We start from the raw sequence: 20,081 nt of genomic DNA, 5'->3' as shown, positions 1-20,081 counted from the left end.
TGGTATCTGCTCCTTTGTGCAGGAATAGACAAAATGAGCACTGCCAGAGCCCTACAAAATGACCTCCAGCAGGCCACATGTGTGACAAAACAATCAGAAACAGACTTCATGAGGGTGGCCTGAGGGACGATGTCCCCTAGTGGGCCCTGTGCTCACTGCCCAGCACTATGGAGCTTGATTGGTATTTGCCATTGAACATAAGAATTGGCAGGTCCGCCACTGGCGCCCTGTGCTTTTCACAGATGAGAGCAGGTTCAACTTGAGCACATGTGACAGATGTGAAAGGGTCTGGACAGACCTCTACAGGCTTGACAATGGCACCCTGACTGCCATTAGGTATTGGGATAAAATCCTTGGACCCATTCTCAGACCCTATGCTGGTGCAGTGGGTCCTGGGTTCCTCCTGGTGCATGACAATGTCTGGCATCATGTGGTGAGAGTATGCACCCAGTTCCTGGAGGATGAAGGAATAAATACCAATGAATGGCCCCCACATTCGCTTGACCTAAATCCAATAGATGTGTTTTCAAAGTGTTTCTTTAGTTTTTTTGAGCAGTGCATATATGGCTCTTATTGTTTCTCCCTTTAGTTTGTATCAATAAATGGTCCAGAAGATGATTGCTGGATCAGTTACTTAACAACAGTTCTTACATTACATTATTTCTAGATCATATTTAATCTCTATGATATGCAGCATGAAAAACTTTCTATGCTTAATTTGAATTTGATCTATTTCTAATAATCTACTACTGTCATTATAAATATTCAGAAAAAAAAACGAAATCAAATTATAATATGTTGTTGCATTTGACATACCACAAGAGGCTCAGCCCTAGGCCTTGGCAGGCATGGGAATGTTTCCCTTAAGAAAGTGGTGATCTCCAGGAGTAGCTGACATGCAGACATCTTCAGAGCAAAAGGACAGCCACACTTTGTAGGGTTTACGGAACCTATAAATTGATATTTTTGGTAAGGGAAGCAGTGGATGCTTAGAAATGTACCATCATGAGATTGACATAACCAGACATCCAACACCAGAGATCAGTCATCATGGGTCGGAAAGAAGAACTTATATTAGGCTTTGGATCCAGGTTTGCCAGTCCCAAATATTGTAACTTTTTACTGAAGTTAAGATAAATGTTTGTCTGTCTCCCATTTTATTATGTATTGCTAAAGTTTTTATTTTTTTTCAATCAACTTGACTTAACATTGTTTTCTGAATATGTTACCTAAGTAAATGAAGATTAAAATCACATTTTTGTTTTATAAATTGGTAGGGCAAATGTGATTAGCTTTCACTGTAGTAATGGTCAAGATAGTTGCTCATGAAAATTGTTCTGCCTAGTTCAAAAAAGGTTACAAACCACAGTAGCGCAGTCAGACACAGTTTATAGTAAACAAACCATGTAGGCATCACATCTTTTACATTTACTGCCGAACAACATGCAGTACAAGTTGATAAGAGGACCATGTTAGCAGGTTCAGCTAACCCTATAAGCAGTGTTTCCATAGACTGCCTGAGCTGGATTAAACTAAACCTAAAAGAAATCATAATCTTTCAAAGGTAAAAGACTTAAAGTGATATTATCCCCTTCATGCCGACGGAACGCAAATATGCAGCCTCGGAATCAGGGGGTTGTACCTGGGTGATGCCTGCAGCCCCGCAACCGTTGTTTAGAGCCAACGGTCGGCTTTCTTGTAATGACAATCGATGTGGCTGAGCAGCTGCTCGGCTGTCATTACAAGGAGCGCGAGGGGACGTCCTTGCGCGGCTTGCCTGGGTCTCCCATCCCACCGGGAGACCTGAGCGACCAGCCGGCACATCCACCGGCTTGCCTAAGACTCGAACAAAGCTGGATTCAGCTTTGATTGGGTCTCAGATCTTGTAATCTGGAAGCGATGTCATGACATCACTTCCGAGTACTGGAGCCTTAAAGGTGCCAGATTTAAAAAAAAAATAACAGCATTCAAAATGCCAAGTGCAATGGAGGGATTTGGGGTCTTTTAGACCCCAGATCCCTCCATAAAGAGTACCTGTCACTGCCTATTACTGTCACAAGGGATGTTTACATTCCTTGTGACAGCAATAAAAGTGATCATTTTTTTTTTTAAATGGACAGTGTAAAAATAAAAAAAATAAAAATAAAATAAATAAGAAAAAAAAAAATGTAATCGCCCCGTCCCTCCGATCTCACGCCGAGAAGCGAACGCATAAGCAAGTCACGCCCGCATATGTAAACGGTATTTAAACCACACATGTGAGGTATTACCACGATCGGTAGAGCGAGAGCAATAAGACCTTCTCTGTAACTCTAAACAGGTAACTGTTAAAATTTTTTAAAGCGTCGCTTATGGCAATTTTTAAGTACCGAAGTTTGTCACCCCTCCACAAGTTAGGTGTCTATTTACTCGGCGTAACATCATCTCGTGTGACTAAAGAAGAATGTGAACTAAGTGGAGACCAAGCAATAAAAGGAGTTTTTTTTAGTAATGTGGGGGAGAGTAAGAACCCCTGTCAGTTTTTACTCTGGTCTATGTCCATCAGGGGCAGTTTCCTCCAACTTCTTGTGCAGTCACATGACAGGTAGTGAGGGGTAATTTCCCCCTTAAGGACACAGAATTATTGACACAAACTAGAACCATTCTCTACCTTATCTAAAACGAATTGAAAGGCTTTTATAGTGATACTAAAGTCTAATTTTTTTCTATAAAAATAACAAACATGTCATACATACCTCTCTGCAGTTGGTTTTGCACAGAGCAGCCCCGATCCTCCTCTTCTCGAGTCCCCCTTCGGCTCTCCTGGCCCCTCCTGTTGAGTGCCCCCACAGCAAGCAGCTTGCTATGGGGGTCCCCGAGCCAAGCTGCAGCTCCGTGTGTCCATTTGGACACAAAGCCGTGGTTCGGCTCCGTCCTCTCTCTCCTTATTGGCTAACTGACTTTGATTGACAGCAGCGGTAGCCAATTGCGCCACTGCTGTGTCTCAGCCAATAAGGAAGGAAAGTCTCGGACAGCCGAGGCACTTGTGGACATCGCTGGATCAAGAGGGGGCTCAGGTAAGTATACTGCATGCATAGAAAGCTTTATGATTTAAAAAAAACTTTCTGACTTTACAACTCCTTTAATGCCCCTTTCTGGAACTAATTTCAGTTATTATTTAGTGGTATTCAATGCTGAACTCTAGGTTAGGCAAATATTGCCTATGTACCAAAAGCTAACTTAAATCGTGATGTGCTCAGTGTATTTCTTTCAGATCTGTGCAGTAATACAGGGTGAAACTTTGCCCTTGTGCAGGAGATTCCTGTAATAAAGTAATAAAGACCACTAATAAAGTCACTGCTGATCCCTCTCCTTGTGTAGGGTGGCTGGCCTTGTATACGCCCCCCCCCCCCATCCTCTAGTTTTTTGCAGGCAGTCTATGGTGGGTGGGGCCTGTTGGGTACCTTCAACAGCTCCTCAAAGGTTGTGTGCAGCACAGTCATGATATCACTGATACTTTAACAAAATAATAACTGGGTTTGCAAAGGTATTTGATGCACTCTAAGTGTTTCTATTTGTTTTGTGGTTATGAAAGCTTTAAATACATGAGATTTTGTGCTTGGCATTTAGCTTTAAACCTGCTATATAAAGACAGTTTTGGGACATAGTATAGAACATGACCTGAATGATGAATGATTTCTGGTACTTTGAAATGTCTGCTCTGTCATCCCTTCCTAACCATTGTAAGCTACTAAATGTATGGATTTGATTTAATGCCTCCACATGACCTTAGAATTTTAGCTACATGGAGGATTAAATCAGCATCTGCTTTCTTGCTTTATGATTCACAGAGGTCACTCACTGGGTTGACCGCTTGTGCTATAGCTACACATCAGACTTTTGTCCGAGTGCAGTTTTTCATTGTGAAACTATGGGGAGGCAAAGATGTAAAGGATACAGGCATGAGAAATAAAAAATGAAAAAAAAAAAAAACTACCTGAAAGAATAAAATAAATAAAGTCAAGGGGTGAAAATAGAATAGATGTCGAACAATGAGGGAAGAGTATGGCATTGCAGACATTGAACATTTACGAATATATTTACATTATATAGTGTGCATCAAGACAATATCTGCGTAATTATGGGTATTTAATTTTTTTCTCAAATGTAAATATATTGATGCTCATAAAGATCCATAATTGAACAGTCTGTCAGATATGTCCTGAAATGTGAAACATGTTGAGAAACCGCCTTCTTTATAAGACACAGACTTCATGATAAAATTGTCCTATGGTTGATTCTTGAATTAAAAATCAGAAATCCAACTTTCTATGATAAGGCCTTCCAGAGTTTGTAAATTTGCATTTTCTAAGCATGATAATAAGTGCTGGGCACCGCATGGGGTTGTTTTTGGCTTGCTATATTATAAAGAGCCACAATGCTCCTCAGATATCCCCCTTACAAGACCAGTTATAAAAGAAACATACAACTAATAGAGCTGTCACCTACGGTGTTAGGTTCCTTAATTAAATCTATGCTGGAAAAATGATGCCTTTTGGGTCAACAACTTGGGTTCAACAATTTATTAACTTGTAGGGTATAAATGTATGACCAAGGACTGGGTAACTGGGTGCTAGGTTAAGGTTGCTGCCAAATTGGACAGTTCCTAATTGAGGGTGATGTAGCACAGGTTACCTTTTTCCCATCCTCATCTGTGCCCAACCCCGGAAGAGAATTATAAAATATTAAAACTTTTTTTTAGTTTTGGATAGAATGGTGAGGGATTAGAACAACCTATTATGTTCTTATTGCTGTCTGTACCCCCATTAGGGTAATTCACCCTCTTTATTTGTACTTTTTACCATTATCACTAAAAATGAAAGTAAAAGAAAATCCCAAATTTGAGGTAATCCCCAGAAAAGTAATAGAGGGGAAATCTTCCAATGGGGACACTAGCTCTGGTGACCTAGGGGCCTCAAGAGTTTTCTTATTTTGCAGGGATTTCTACTCACTGCTTGTTTTGGCTATATGACAGAAAGGTAAATCTCCTCAATTAGACACAGATGTCAAAAAAACTCCCCAAAAAACTGACAGGCAGCATTAAAAAAAAGTTCTTACCCAAAGTTCTACCTTTAAGTATAACTAAAGGCAGATTGGAGAGAGATTAGAAAACTATCGGGTCTCTATTGCTGTCTGTGCCCCTATTAGGGAGATTTGCCCTACTTATTTGTCCTGTTTACCATTATCACCAAGAGTGAAAGTGAAAGAAAATACTTTGGACAGCAATGGTGGAATATATGTGGCTGAGATGGTAGATATAGTTCATATAGGTAGGTGAAGGTAATATAGTTTTAAAATATAATTTAAAAATATTTAATTTGAGAACTTCATCTGGGGCCAGAGACGTAACTAGAACCTTCAAGCCCCCAGATGCATGAAACCATGAAGGGACCCCATGTCGGGGCCCTTGTTACTGGTCTCATGGGCCTTCCCATTGATCCAGGGGCCTTTACTCCATTTTCAGGGCCCTTTATTATGGTCCCACAGTGGGACCCTTTCATGTGTTCTGCAGTGGGCCCCCTTCTAGTTGTCAACCTTTCCAAAAAATTTCATGGACACCTTTTTTTTCTATGTGTTCAGCCAGCCATTTTAGGTGGCGAACGTATTCTAATTAGAGGAGGGGCATTTAAAATTGGTGTGGTTCTACAAGAGCCACCTAATGCAATACCCCTTTTACACCCCCTGGAATGCCTCCATACCCCTCAGCACGCCTCCATTTCCCCCACCCATCTCTTTACCTCCCAAATACCCCTGTACCCCTGGCACACCTCCATACCCCCAGCACACTTTTGTACCCGCTTGCACATCGCTGCACCTCCTACACACACCTCTGCTCCTCCCAGAATCCTCTGTTCTCCCCAGCATACCTCTGAACCTCCTAGATGCCTATGTATCCCCCAGTTTGCCTCCATACACCCAGAAAGCTTTTGTAATCCTCAGAACACCTAAGCACCCCCCACACACCTCCCAGCATCATCTGTATTCCCCAGCACACCTCAACACCTCCAAGCACATCTATGTACTTTGCCGCACATCTCTGCACCCCTCACACCTCCGTACCCACATCTCTGCACCTCCCAGCATCCTCTCTGTGTCCCTTCAGCACACCATTGTAAACCACAGCAAGTGTTTGTAACACCAGCACATCTATGTACTCCACTGCACATCTTTGCACCCCCCACACTCCTAACACATCTCTGTACCCACTTGCACATCTCTGCACCTCCAACCCCCTCCCCCAGCACACTTCCAACCCCCCTCCCCCAGCACACCTAAAACCCCCAGCACATCTCTGTACCCTACACACAACAGTTTACTTTCAGTATCCTGCTCACCCAATGGCCACTCATCTGCACATATTGATCGGCAGCACTGTGGTTCCAGCCACATCCCTCCCTCTTTGCCTCCAGACAGCAGTTCAGCTATATAGTGGAGAAGGGAGGGGCCTCTGACCCTGGCAGGCAGTGGCTTTAGTACACAGGTGAGTCGCTCTGCTTGTGCATGGAGCCGATACCTGCCCAGGTCAGAGGCCTTTTCCCTCTCCACTGTATAGAGTGAACTGCTAGACAGAGGGGCAGAGGGAGATGCCGCGGGCACCACGGAGTTGCCGATCACCCCCTTCCCCCCACTGCATAGTGAACTGCTATCTGGAGGGGCAGGGGAGATGCCAGGTCTTGGCCAGCCCCCCCACAGTGGCGGAACACCAGGGTCCTGTCGCAAGTGTGACCCTGGTAGTTTCTCCACTGTCTAAGGCTACTAAATGAGTATCAATGCCCAGCTTTTGTTTTTTAATCTTTGTTGTGGGTAGAACCCAGTACCTCTACCAGGTTTTCATACAGTTAAGCCGGTCATAGGCGGAGAGATTTTCATTCCTGCAACCATGGGTCAGTGCTAATGGGGGAATTCCTCCCACATAGCCATTGTTTTCTTCCAGTGGGGGGGGGAAGAACACAGTGATTGCTGCTAGTGGCAATGATAGCCACTAGCAATATTTACATGTAAAATCCTACATGCTAGTTGTACCCAAGTTGATCAATCATTAAACTTGGGTACATTAAAGCTTCCTATACATGGTTCAAATCTCAGCTGGTTCCTGCTAAACTGGTTGAGACTTGAACTGTCTATGACTGGCTATAGTTTCCCTGTTGGGAAGATTTGCCCTCACTTCCTGTCCCAGTGACACCCTGTGACACCTTAAAACACAGGCTGCAACCAGGACAGGAAGTGACCTGACAAAAAGTTGTCACACTCCACTCTACTAAAAAGAGCTAGAGTTATTTATTGTTGTGCCTTCATTTGTTAGTCCCCCCCCTCACTACTTGTACTGATGGAATGATAAAAGCAGAGAGAAAATCTCCCCAATAGTGACAGAGACAGCATCAAAATTTAACAGATGTTCTAACCCTCATCTACTCTATGGCTGGTGTTGGGCTCCTGTCCAGTACGTAGGATAAGTACAATGGCCTAAAAAATGTCAAGTGTCTTAATGCTCTGCCTTCTTTCTCTATATCAATGCATGTAACATTTATTTATGTACAGTATGTATTTTATATAATATACTATATTCTGGTATCCTACACTATTCTGTAGTATGGCATTAAAGAATACTTTTTGATATTTTACTATTAAGAAACTATTAAAATAGGCAGAATTCTCAACATGTTTCAATAGTATGCATGCAAAGACCATATAATAATCAGCATGTGAGATGCATGCAATATACTATAGCTAGAAAAGAAAGCAATGTTAATCAGTCAGAAAGGTGCAACCAGAGTATAAAACAAGGCAAGATGATTTATTCATCAGGTTGCCCATATTCAACAGTCAAAATTATTTCTCTAAAGAAAACATAAAAAATGCATAATTTGCAAAATCTACTATAACAAATTGATTCAAATTTATAATAATCAATGACATTTTTTAAAAAATGATTATACTATATTTTTTTCTTATATTTGATCTGGTTGCACATCTGATAATACAAGTATTCCCACATACACATGATTAAAAAACATAAAAAGCCATTACATGGACAACATAACCGGCATAAAATGGTCACTTTAACTTGAACAAAATTGTATTATTTTTGTCACAAAACGTGCAACATTCTTTTTTAGTTTTTTATGTATGATCCAGATGTTTTGGTTCTTCTAAGATTAACAAAGTTGGAACAGTTTATTTCTCCATCCAGGTGATATAAGTATTGATTATTAGTAAAAAAAAAAAAAAACCCAGAGTTACACAGGTGAATGTTTATTGATTTTAACCACTTTACCACCGGAGGATTTTGCTGTCTTCCGTCCAGGCCACTTTTTGCGATTCGGCGCTGTGCGACTTTAACTGACAATTGCGCGGTCGTGCGACGCCGTACCCAAACTAAATTTACGTCCTTTTTTTCCCCACAAACAGAGCTTTCTTTTGGTGGTATTCGATCACCTGTGCAATTTTTACTTTTTGCGCTATAAACAAAAAAAGAGCGTTTATTTTGAAAAAATAACAATATTTTTCACATTTTTTTATATGAAATTCCCCCCAAAAAAAATGTAAAAATCAAATTTTTTTTAATTTTTGGCCAATTTGTTTTCTGCTACCTATGTTTGGTTAAAAAAATCGCAATAAGCGTATTTTGATTGGTTTGCGCAAAAGTTATTGCGTTTACTAACAAAGGGAAAGATTTCTGTCATTTTTGGTGTTTTTTTTTAAACGCGTAATGGCGGTGATCTGCGATTTTTTTTGCGGGACTGCGACATTGCGGCGGACAGATCGGACCCTTGACTGACATTTTTGACACTTTTGGGGGTACCAGTGACATTACTGCAGTAATCAGTGCTATATATATGCACTGTTACTGTAAAAATGACACTGGCAGTGAAGGGGTTAATTTTATTGGAGAGGGAGGGGTTAATGTATGCCTGGTGCTTACTGACGTGTGGGGGGGGAGGTGACTTTGTGAGACAGGGACAGATCGGATGTCCAGCTATGCTGAACACTCCGATCTGTCAGTCCCTGTCACTTAGGAGATCCGCCCGCTCTGTTTACACAGGCGGGCGGATCTCCTCACTCGATTCCCCGACGATCGGGGCAGAGCAGCGGCGATCGCCGCTGCTCCTCCCCTGGCCCGACTCCCGCTGTGAATGAAAACAGCGGGAGCGCCGCCTACAGGGGGAGGAGTCCAGCGACGTAGGTCTACGTCGCTGGACAGGATCGTGCCACTTTGCCGCAGTACGCTCAATGTGAGCGGTGGGCAAGTGGTTAAATGAGGTGGCTGGCAGAAAATTAATAAAAATGAACTCCAAACACACAGCTAAATACAAAATTAAAATACATAACTATTATCTATTTTACCCGCCAAAATATTTGACATGCTCTTCAGCCAATCTTGTCATGCAGGCTTTACTGCCAGACAACCAAGCCAGATCCTAGAAACTACTGCAGATAACTCTGCATTTAGGCAATATAGCCTGGTCCAGAACCCACACCTTCCTGCGATTGGACAATAAAAGAACAGTATAACACTGATAAAGTCATCTCTCTAGGTCCTTCATCCCTCTGTCCTCCTCTTCCCCTATTCTGAAAGCATGTATTGGTCTACCAGTATTGACCACCCCTCTCCCAGTCTTAGGCTTGGTTTACACCTATGCATTTTTTAGTGCATTTTCAATTTTGCAGAAACACATTACAGTCCATTTAACATGGTTTCCTATGGGTCACATTCACATCTGTGCATTTTATGGAGAGGGCCAGAGACTTTTTTCTGGTTTTTGGTTTCATAGACTTCAATGGATTAAAAACGTGTATTGAAAAATGCAAAATGCACCTGGGATATGCAAACTGCAAACTACATAGGTGTGAATCAGGCCTAAGTGCTGTGAAGAGGTTTAAAGGAGGCTGATATACAGATAGATGCAGATATCTAGGTTAGTTCTACATAAACGTACTTATAATTACGTTTTAAACCATCCGTCACTGAATTAAACTGTGCTTTATTAATCTTGAATTGAGTTCAATTTGAATTACTTATTCACCTTTGTAGCCCCAGTATTCAAGAAAGGTGAATGCTAGTCAGTGGTAAAAATGCATTTAGTTTAATTTTAATTTTAAAGGTACTGCATGACCAACTGGCTAATGCATGACCAACTGGCTAAATACTTTTGGTGAAATGGGCCAATAAGGAATAATGCATTGGAATTGTATTTAAAGGCATTTCTATTTGTCCTGGTAACCCCTGTCACTGGGAAAGAAAGTAAGGGGAGTTTTTACTAGAGCAAGAAATTAGGGTAAATCCTCCACGGGAAAACCTTGTTTCTATGCCAACTCTCTAATATAGGAATTCCTTCAACTTTTGAGAGACTTAAAGAACCCACTTGTAACTAGCTCTCTCCTGTTAAGTGAAGAAACTGGCCTAAGAGACCTTGAGCTAAATTTATCAAAGCTGGAGCAGACAGAATCTGAAAAGTTGTGTATAGAACCCAATCAGCTTTAATTTTCAAATCTTAACTGAACAAGCTGAAGATGGAAGCTGATTGTTGCCATGCACAGCTCCTCCAGATTCTTTTCTGCTCCAGTTTTGATAAATTCCCCTCACTGTAAGATTGTTGGCGGATCCATATATGTCCAAATGTTATGTAAGATAATATCCAGCTTAACCTGTCACATGAATATAATATTCAAAATGTATGACTTTGGTTTTCTATGTGGACAAAAAAACCCAGAAATATGTTTCACTACTCTTCCAGCTGAAGATGTCACTTGGATAAGCAGTGAAATGTCCTTCAACATTACAAAACAAGTTAGTTAATTGTGACTAGCCACTAGTAGTTTAAATGATTTCTGTTTTTTTTTTTCTTTTAAAACCAAAATTGGATCTCTAGTAATCAGTGTTTTTTCAGACCAGAATAAAAATTACCCCAAAATGTGAACCACCCATTGCACAGTATTTTATATTTCTTTACTAATAAAGTGTTTTTAAAACCTTAAATGAATGTACAAAAACTAAAAAAACATCTGGTTCATACACAGTGACTTAATCATTTTATCTGCTGTTTTAGCTTAATATTATAAGGTTAGTTGCCAGTTAAAGTAAGCACAACCCTTAGGTTTTAACATTGCAAAAGCTGTATAATAATTTTATCTAGAAATCGCTGCTAACTAGAAAATGTTTAACATGTTGGCATTTTCTAGTTAGAAGAATTATAATTTGCACACATATGGCCAAGGCATTATTTGTAGATATGCTTCAGTGGTGATGAATTTAAACAGAACCAATGTTAAGCAATAAGACAATACAATTTCTATTCTTTTGTATTTTTTATGTTTTTGCTTACATTTGTGGTTTGGGTATTAAGGAGAAAATAACCTGACTGTAAAACAATTCTATTTTAGTTTATATAATTTAAATCATAATGCCTTGGAAATATATGGAGACAGACTGCACAGAAATAGCCTTAAAGACATGTAACATAGTATTTTCCACAGAGCAATAAGGCACATGGTATAGACCCATCTGGACACAAACAGATGCTGCACTTTAGGTTAGGGGATGCAGAAGCTATGAATAATTTACATTGTAATCTTTATTCCATTTCAGCTAAAGAAATAAAGATCACAGAGACATCATAGAGCAATGCTATGTAGTTCTCCAATAGAATTACTGGGCATATTCATCTTTCAAAGCAATGCTAATTTTCATTTTCTTTAGTCTAGAGATTGTTGGGTATGTTTAAAATGTGTCGGGATGCATAGATCCAATAATTATATTTCTTCAATTTGTATTTTCCTGTGCTATTATTGTGGTGACACAAACATTGATCTCATCTGGTGTGGTCAAACTAAAAAACTTATGTTTTGCCTGTTTCTGAGGCCAAGCTATTTATGGTTTTATTTTGTTGCTGTTGTTACTTTTGTCATGCAATGCTAAAAACCCAACAATTTCCAGTTTTACCATAATATACTTGAAGATCAGCATAGATAGATAAGAGAGTTTAGAAAACTTTACCTCAGTCTGATATCCAAGGAGTAACTTTGGGGGCCTCTATTACTCTGTCTACCAAAGGCACGTGCAAAGAGTTCTGTGCATACAGCCTCGGTGTAGGATTGCCACCTGCATCTTGGTCACTCAGGATGATCCAGCCATAGCAAGCTCTTTACACAAGGTCAGGACTTGGGACAATTTGAAGTTTAAAGGACTAGTGTTATCCCTTAAACTTCCTGACTTGGTATAAAAAACACTGTTGGCCGATCTGATATGAGAAACAAGGAACAGGTGATAAACCTGTCTGAAATATCCAAGCAAGAATTATCAAGAGAAAAAAAGAAATAGAGTGCTCCTAAAGCAGAGTTCCTTACAAGCAGGGTTTCTTGTAGTAAAGGGATTCTCCTTACTGTCATCTAAAAAGTCTTCTTCCTCATCCTCTTTTCTCAGCTTTCTCTTGGTTTCTTCATCATAGATAAGACCTAGCAGATTGGCTGGACTTTCACTTTCGCTGTGACAAACCTCATTAAGGCGGGCACCTATTACCTGAAATAACATTAATATTATGTATGTAGCAATTTAGAGGCCAGGAGCCTACTATTTAGAAATAATTTTCACCTTCTTTTGATTAACTGTACTGCCACCCATCACCTGAAAATAAACAGCATTTACTCACTGCCATATAGGTTTAATTTATGCTCTGAAATAAAAATAGACCCATGGCATGGGTTGCCCTTTCCTCTTCACCATCACATGGATCAGATGTAATGCCATCAGCGGGATGATATCATAAAATGATCATACCATCATGTATAGCATTAATATTTTATCAGGCTCCTGATTAGTTCTATAGGCAGTTACTAATTTTTACACACATTTAGAGGAGGCAGTCACTTAGCGGTTTTTATTGTATAGAAGAGCGCATATCCCTTGGTGTGAGGTTAGCATCTGTAAATGTGAGTAAGCACTTTTAATAGTTTTAACAAATAAATTGTAGAAGATTTTACACTATGTCAGTCCCTTTTTAATTCCTTATGTAATGGCTAATTGGCCGGATGGGGAAAACATTGCTGGTTAACCAACACTGAGGAGGAAGGTCAAAGTGATTGGGAGCTCTGCTGTATTTTTCATGCCCTACATGACTCACCTGTAGCGAGTAGTCATGGGAATCTGATGAGTTTTCCTGTGTGATTAAAGTGTTACTAAACCCACAACAGTAAAATCAGTCTGTATATGCAAGTAAAGTATGCTTCTTATATTCACTGTGGAACCTAAGGGGTAAATCCTCTGCATTGTGTATAAAGGCTGCGTGATCCTGTCTTTCTGATCCTCCCCTCCTTCCACTGTCCTCTAAATATTTCCTGATAATACAGAGCTTGGGACAAGCTGCACATGCTCAGGTTGGTGTGTTATTTATTGAATACGTTTTTTTTTCTTGGGAGAGTGCATGTGATCAGCACAGGGCCAATCAGCACAGTCCAGACATGTCCAGACAGAGGGTCAGGGGAGAATGAAAACTCTTCCTACAAGCTTTACTATGAACTGATACAAGTCACAGGGCTGCTATATACTGCTGATGAGGAAAGATATTTAGCAGCTTATATTGACTAAAAGAATTGCATTTCCATATTCTGTGTACTTTGGGAGACCAGATATAGTGAATGCAGGTTCTGGGTTTAGTAACACTTTAAGGTGGCGGAATATTGAAACATACCATAGGAGGATTGATTGCACGTTTGGAATATTATTTGCGCAGCACGGTGGCACTTTTTTACAGAACCGCTCTTGAGGATTTATGATGAACTATCACAACTTTGGTTGATGAATGCATGGAATACCTGTCTCTACATAGCACTGTGACACTTTATTGATTGAACTTTCACTGACAAATGGACTTTCAGATTTTGTTACATGATTTTATTCTTCTAGATTAAGTACTTTGTTGTTTTTTGCACTGTATTAAGGATTCTTGATAGTTGGAGTGAGGGAATGTATAGGGCTGCTTACTAAATAGTGGAGTCTAAGGTTAGCGCTGTATATAACTTCACAATGGTTACTAATATTTAGTCATTATTTTCCTCAGTGACCATGAAGCAATTGAATCTACCAGGACCTTTTTGTTTGTGCTCACCTTGAGACTTCTCTTTCTGGGTAACTGAAACCTCATATTCCAGTTCTAAAACTCACTATTGAGCGTTTGAATTCCATCATCGGTCATTTTGTAAAATGACATCTTACCAGCTCTAGAGGTCTGTAGAGCTCAACTATGAAGTCAACTTACATCTCCCCACTGGTAGAAGAGCTTGGCTGCATTCCATTGCAGCTTCTGATTGCGTTTGTTTCCCACTATAGGAGATCGACCACGAGAAAGGCCTTTTTTGGCAATGTTAACATGATGTCCTTTCATCCATTCTGGCCAGTTTCCGCGATTACACCGATGCACAAATCGTGCACACTCCAGGAAGAGAGCAGCTCTTGCCACCACAGGTGCCTCCTACAATACAGCGAGAGAAAAACATAATATACAAATCTGTAAGCAATAGGGAAGGTTGTAGATTTTGAATTAAAGAAATATAGAATTTGAATTTTAGAATTTATTACATGGTTTATGGAGCTGTAATGCTTAAATGTTAGTAAGCCAAAACTCAAGACCTTTAGATTTAGTTCTCTAAAAACAGACATCCCTGGAAACTGTATAACCCTTTCTTTGAATTAATTTGACCTTTATTGCTGAATAGCCTGATGCTTTGGCAAAGAAAAATTAAGTATATTTTTCAAAGGTTAAATTCGATTAGGGGCTAAGCAAAGGGACAGGATTCAAATCAGGAGTTTGGCGTTAGGGTTACAGTTAAAGCGTTTGTTTTCATATTTCTGATATGTGCCTGCTATACAATATACTTGTATGAGAAAGTATCCTGTTCTCTTTGTATTGCTTCCTTTATATGAAACCCCTGGTGTTCCTCCTAGTCCCGCTTGCTTTCCTATTAAAATCTGACCTCACTAAGCAGGAGAGCACAGGTAGTCAGTCCTCCAACTGTGCTGAGAACTCAGTGTACTCTCCTCCAATGATCAAAATTGTCCTGACATGCCAGGTGAGCCATTCACTGGGAAGCTCAGTGTGCTGCTGCTTCTCCCCTCAGCTCTTATGCAGCTGAGAACAGAGGGAATGTGATTGCTTAAAAAAAAGGGAAAAAAGGGATTTTTTAATGTATTTTTAATATATATACAAAAATGTTTTGGCTTTCATCTCTATTTTAAACCGAATAAGCTGTTTTACAAGGTGATCGTTTGCAATCACTTTAAGTTTTAAGGCATTAGGAGAAGGTAAGATGCTAAAGATTATTTTCAGGGTTAGGGTAAGGATGAGGTAATAGCTAAATGTTAGTGTCAAGTTTACAGTTAAAGGATGGGTTTCAGGGTTAGCTTAGGGTTTAAGTTTTAGGTAGCTTGCAAAGTATTAGGGATTCATCAAGGGCATTCTTCAGCTGTTGCTAGCAGTTCCTTGACAAGTGAGCATTGGTAGATTAGTCTCCTATGCACACTGACCACCAGAGTGTAATGACAGTATACTTTGTGTTGTATTTAATTTTTTTTACTATTATTATTATTGTAGCAGGTTTTCCAGGCATTGGGCCTGATATGGGTCTGCCATTGTTACTGGTGACACCTCCAGCCCATTTAAGCTGAATACCCAAGTGTGAGAGTTGAGACAATGACCATTGCGGCATCTTTGGTTGTTTTGTTTATTTGAAAATGGGGATGGGAGAAGGGAATGTGTGGGATACTCCTCTTGCTCAACTAGGTACAACTGGGACACTTTGCAGAAAAATGCCTGTTAGCGCTGTCTTGACGCCAGCTGGATACCGACCAATGCTTACTGACGCTTGAAAAATGCTTTATTACTGAACTGTGCTAGAACTTGACTTGTAACCCTCCGGTTAACTCAAAAGATCCTGGACTGTAGTGAGACTTGACTCTTGACACTCTGTTAAGCTCAAAAGTCCTGTGAACAGCTCCCTACAGCCCTTCACTGACTGAGGTAGCTCATTGTAACTGCTTGTGCTGCTACAACTCTCAACACTGTACACTGCACGCTGTACACATTAACTCTTCAGGGCCCAACCACTGGCGCCCCCTTTACACTTTCAGGGTCCTCTACTAAGCACCCCCTCTGCACTTCAGGGTCCTTTCACTAGGCACCCCCTCTGACACTTCAGGGTCCTCTCACTAGGCACCCCTTCTGACAATTCAGGGTCCTCTCACTAGGCACCCCCTCTGACACTTTAGGGTCCTCTCACTAGGCACCCCCTCTGACACTTCATGGTCCTCTCACTAGGCACCCCCTTTACCGCTAGCTAGCTCCTTGGACCTTCACCGGAGCAGTCCCCTCTCAGCTAGGCAGACCCCAGGGGCAGTTACAGTACTCACGAACTTAGAATGCTTTCCTGAAACTGGGCCCCCTCAACTCCGCTGGTCCTCGGCACACCAGATCCTCTCTGCAGCTCAGCTCAGCTCTCTCTGTACCCTCAGGAAAGCCGCCCGAGATGCCCGATCCTTCTGACAGCCGTACTCTCCCTCCTGGGACTCTGCCTACTGCCAAAGATGCTGCGTCATGTGCTCCCCTTAAACTTATACCCACTCCCAGAATGATGTGTGGCAGAATCTGCCTTTCTGGGGTAGCTACAAGCCTGAGTGTGCCATTGGCCGGGTTTCCTCCACTGCCCAATGAAAGCCCTCTCATAGAGCACAGTGGAGAGACTCCCCAGTCTCAACAGCCACACCTGGGAACCATGACAACCCGAATGAAAACATAACCCTGCCTTTAAGCAGACAAGGCCCACTATGCTTTTACCTAGCACTTACTTTGTAGGGTGCTACATTATTAATAATATTTTCTTTATTTAATGAGACAGGCTGATCTAGGGGTTGAGATAAGCTTAAGTGGTTGAGCAAGAAGAGAGTTTAGTGCTAGTGTGAGCCTGAGGATCAGATTACGATTTGAAGCCAGTTTACATGGTACAGAGATTGTCAGGCGGCAACCACCATTCCAGGACATCAACAAAAAATTATTTTCTCTTGGGCTGTCATAATAATGGGAAGGTCTAAGTGTTGGATTTTTAATAGTTGAACATCATGAAGAAAGCTGCAGAGAATTGGCCCTTGATGCATTAGCTACTAGGCTGTATGGTTAGGGGGATATACTGTAATTAGAAACTATAGAAGATAAGGCAAGAAATAAAATAAGCCGGTGGGAGAAGTAATATGTTAATATCTTCCTAAAATGTAATATTAGTTTTAGATGAACTGATGTGAGAACATAGCACAAAAATGTTGTTTTAAGCAATTTTTACTCATACAAAGCTAATATTGGAACAATGAAAACATTTAAATATTTAACAGTTTTAAAATAACTTACATGTTGTATAGGGCAGGTATGAGTGTTGAATGAATTCATTACAGGTGCCATAACTGCAATACAGTATGTTTACAATAATATAACTAAGAAAAAAAATAGCTTGCAACCCCTGGAATTACCTGTCTTACCTGCCATCTGTAGAAGAGGCAATACAAATATGAGGCTATGAGGAGAGAATGGATAGAGATGGAATCACAGGACACAGACACAAATCACAAATGGAGAGGAATGAACCAGACGATGGAAAGCTGAAAATAACCACAAATTGCTATAATCAACAATGAAAACAAGCTGGATAGCATCAAATCCTGAGCATAAAAAGGGTCCATTTATCACTTTGCCTATTCAAACAAGCACGGATGTTTAGTGAAAGCTTGCTTTTACGCTGTATTAGTTATTTGTACCAGCCTCCTAAAATGATTACTTCTGGGCCTTAAACATAACAGTAGATATTTAAAACAAATTACTTGGCTCTTTTTCCATACAACTGAAATAGCAAAAGGTCAAAAACAAGGTTTACATTACAAATAACAGGAAAATGTTAATAAAAAGATGCTTGTTTGTATCTGCCTGGAGTTTAGCTTTAAGGACTTTAGGGTTTATTTTATAAACCACAGCTATTATTTATTTAATTAGTGTATTACATTATTTTCACACTATTTTTAGTTTTCTTGCAGGGTCATAACTAAGAATCATGGGGCCCCCATAGCAAAATGTTGATGGTGGAACACAGCTAACTTTCCATGTAGCAGCTGACAGTGGTAACTGTGAGAAAACGTATATAGCCCAAAACAATGAAAATAGTCCCGCTCGAATGCCCCTCAAACCTGTCAGTCAGATCAGGATGTAAAATGACTGGCATTAAACAGAGATAATCAGCTTGTCAGGCTCCAGTAGACTTCAACAAAATGGTGGCCGTCTGAACACAGACACTGACTGCCTGTTGCATAAATGTGAATAAGATGAGTAAAAGATGGCTTCAGCTCCCGTTCTCCACCTGTAAAGCACTCCTCCAATGGGTTTTGCCCTTTTCAGGGCTTAATTATAGAGGCCAAACATGTGACAAAATGTGTCATTGACCTTATCATAAAGTATACCTAAATCATAGACCAATGCTGTAGATAAAAGTTATAGTTGAAGTAATAATAATAACCAAATTTCCCTAATAAAACTGTCTTTCAACTCTAGATTTTTAAACTCTTTTGTGGACCTACAAACCAAGCTATCCTAGGTTTTAGCTGAGAATAAACTGAGATTTTTTACAGCATTACGAATACAGGGTTAATTTCTGGCTGTAACAGAAGTTCTGAGTGCAATATTTCTACACTGCAAAGACAGATCCACAAAAGCATCCTGCTGCACAAAGGTGTATCTGTGGCTACTGACAATCCTGAGGGCTGACCTCAACACTAAAAACTTCACAGTTTAGTTTTCCTTAACAGCCTCTCTAATGGGGCCCTCCTCCAACCCCAAGCCCTATAGCAGCTGTGTGGGCTTCTATGGCTACTGTTATGCCACTGTTTCCTTGCTATTAATCATTCAACTGACTTAATGTCTGTCCTACCACCAGAAGTCACATGGATGGCAGTATTGGGTCTGAGGCAGAAACCTGTAGAGCAGCTGGATTCCATGACAGAAGAATGTGTTACACTGTCCAAGGAGAACCAGTACTAATGGATCATGCATCACTAGTTAGCAAGCTCTTTATTAAATAAAACCATATAGAATATATTTTATTACTGTACATCTTTCATGCCACACATGCCGATTTCTCAAAGGGAATACATCATTCAGTAGTTTGGAGACCAGCATTTTCATCACATGGAATAGTTAAGTTCACTATTTCAGGCAAAATTCCACTTTTCATAATACATAGAAGCCTTTTCTAATGTCTTTTCTGTCCAAGCCATCTCAATGTGCTTATCTCTCACTTACCTTTCCCACGGAAGCTTTAAATTTTCACCTCTCAAAATTAAAAAAAAAAACGTTCTAAGAGCTGACTTCCTGTATCATCAGATGATCTTCCAGGAAACTTCATATTCCACCATGCACTTCCTTGGGGTGTGTTTACCACTCTGAACCACACCTCCCTCATTACCACACCACCTCTTTTTTATTTCCACCCACTTTCCCACTTCTTCCTTTAAGATGGCCATACACCATACAATCTGATTGTATATTCTCCGTTAGATTGGTCATCAACTATGTTATGAAAGGGCATGCCTGATTTGATACAAATTGAATAGAATGGTCAGGTGGGTTCTCCTATTTCATAGTTTTGGTAAATCTACAGGAAATGGTACAGATATTGTACAATCAGATTGCATAGTGTATGGCCAGCTTTATACAAGTACATGGGAAGGAGACATTCAGCTGTTTATGTTTTTGTAGTCCAGGTCCAGCTCAGGGAGGGGGAGGGTGTAAGCACACCAATTTAACTTTCAGGCACCCTTCACACAGTGTAGTGGGATTGCATGTTTTTTGGTGTCTTTTTCCCACAACACGCATAGGGCAGCCCATTAAATACAGACAGACCCTTGCATTACATAGTTGATGGTAAATCTAAAGAAGATTGTACAATCAGATTGTATAGTTTATGGTGAGCTTTACAGGCTTCCAGGGAAACAGGCTGTTACTATATGTGATCACTCAGCT

At 40.4% G+C, this 20,081-nt stretch overlaps 1 protein-coding gene across 35 annotated transcripts in view; it reads right to left on the bottom strand.

Annotated features, from left to right (window-relative positions):
- The window catches only part of UNC80 (unc-80 homolog, NALCN channel complex subunit), a 222,403-nt gene that overhangs the window by 135,238 nt on the left and 67,084 nt on the right, over positions 1-20,081 (bottom strand). For 24 of the 35 annotated variants that reach the window (XM_082262331.1, XM_082262360.1, XM_082262361.1 and 21 more), the window contains 3 exons: positions 14,292-14,504; positions 12,385-12,556; positions 817-950 (listed from right to left, as the gene is read on the bottom strand). In XM_082262331.1, the coding sequence (XP_082118457.1) occupies positions 817-950; positions 12,385-12,556; positions 14,292-14,504 (519 nt within the window). The remainder of the gene's footprint in view (positions 1-816; positions 951-12,384; positions 12,557-14,291; positions 14,505-20,081) is intronic. The other 11 variants (XM_082262362.1, XM_082262350.1, XM_082262351.1 and 8 more) reach the window with 1 other exon arrangement.

The sequence above is a fragment of the Pelophylax lessonae genome (genome assembly GCF_965119305.1).
Source record: "Pelophylax lessonae genome assembly, chromosome: 6".
Lineage (NCBI taxonomy): Eukaryota > Metazoa > Chordata > Amphibia > Anura > Ranidae > Pelophylax > Pelophylax lessonae.
The sequence above is the reverse complement of the archived record's forward strand: the minus strand, read 5'-3'. Positions and strand labels throughout refer to the sequence as shown.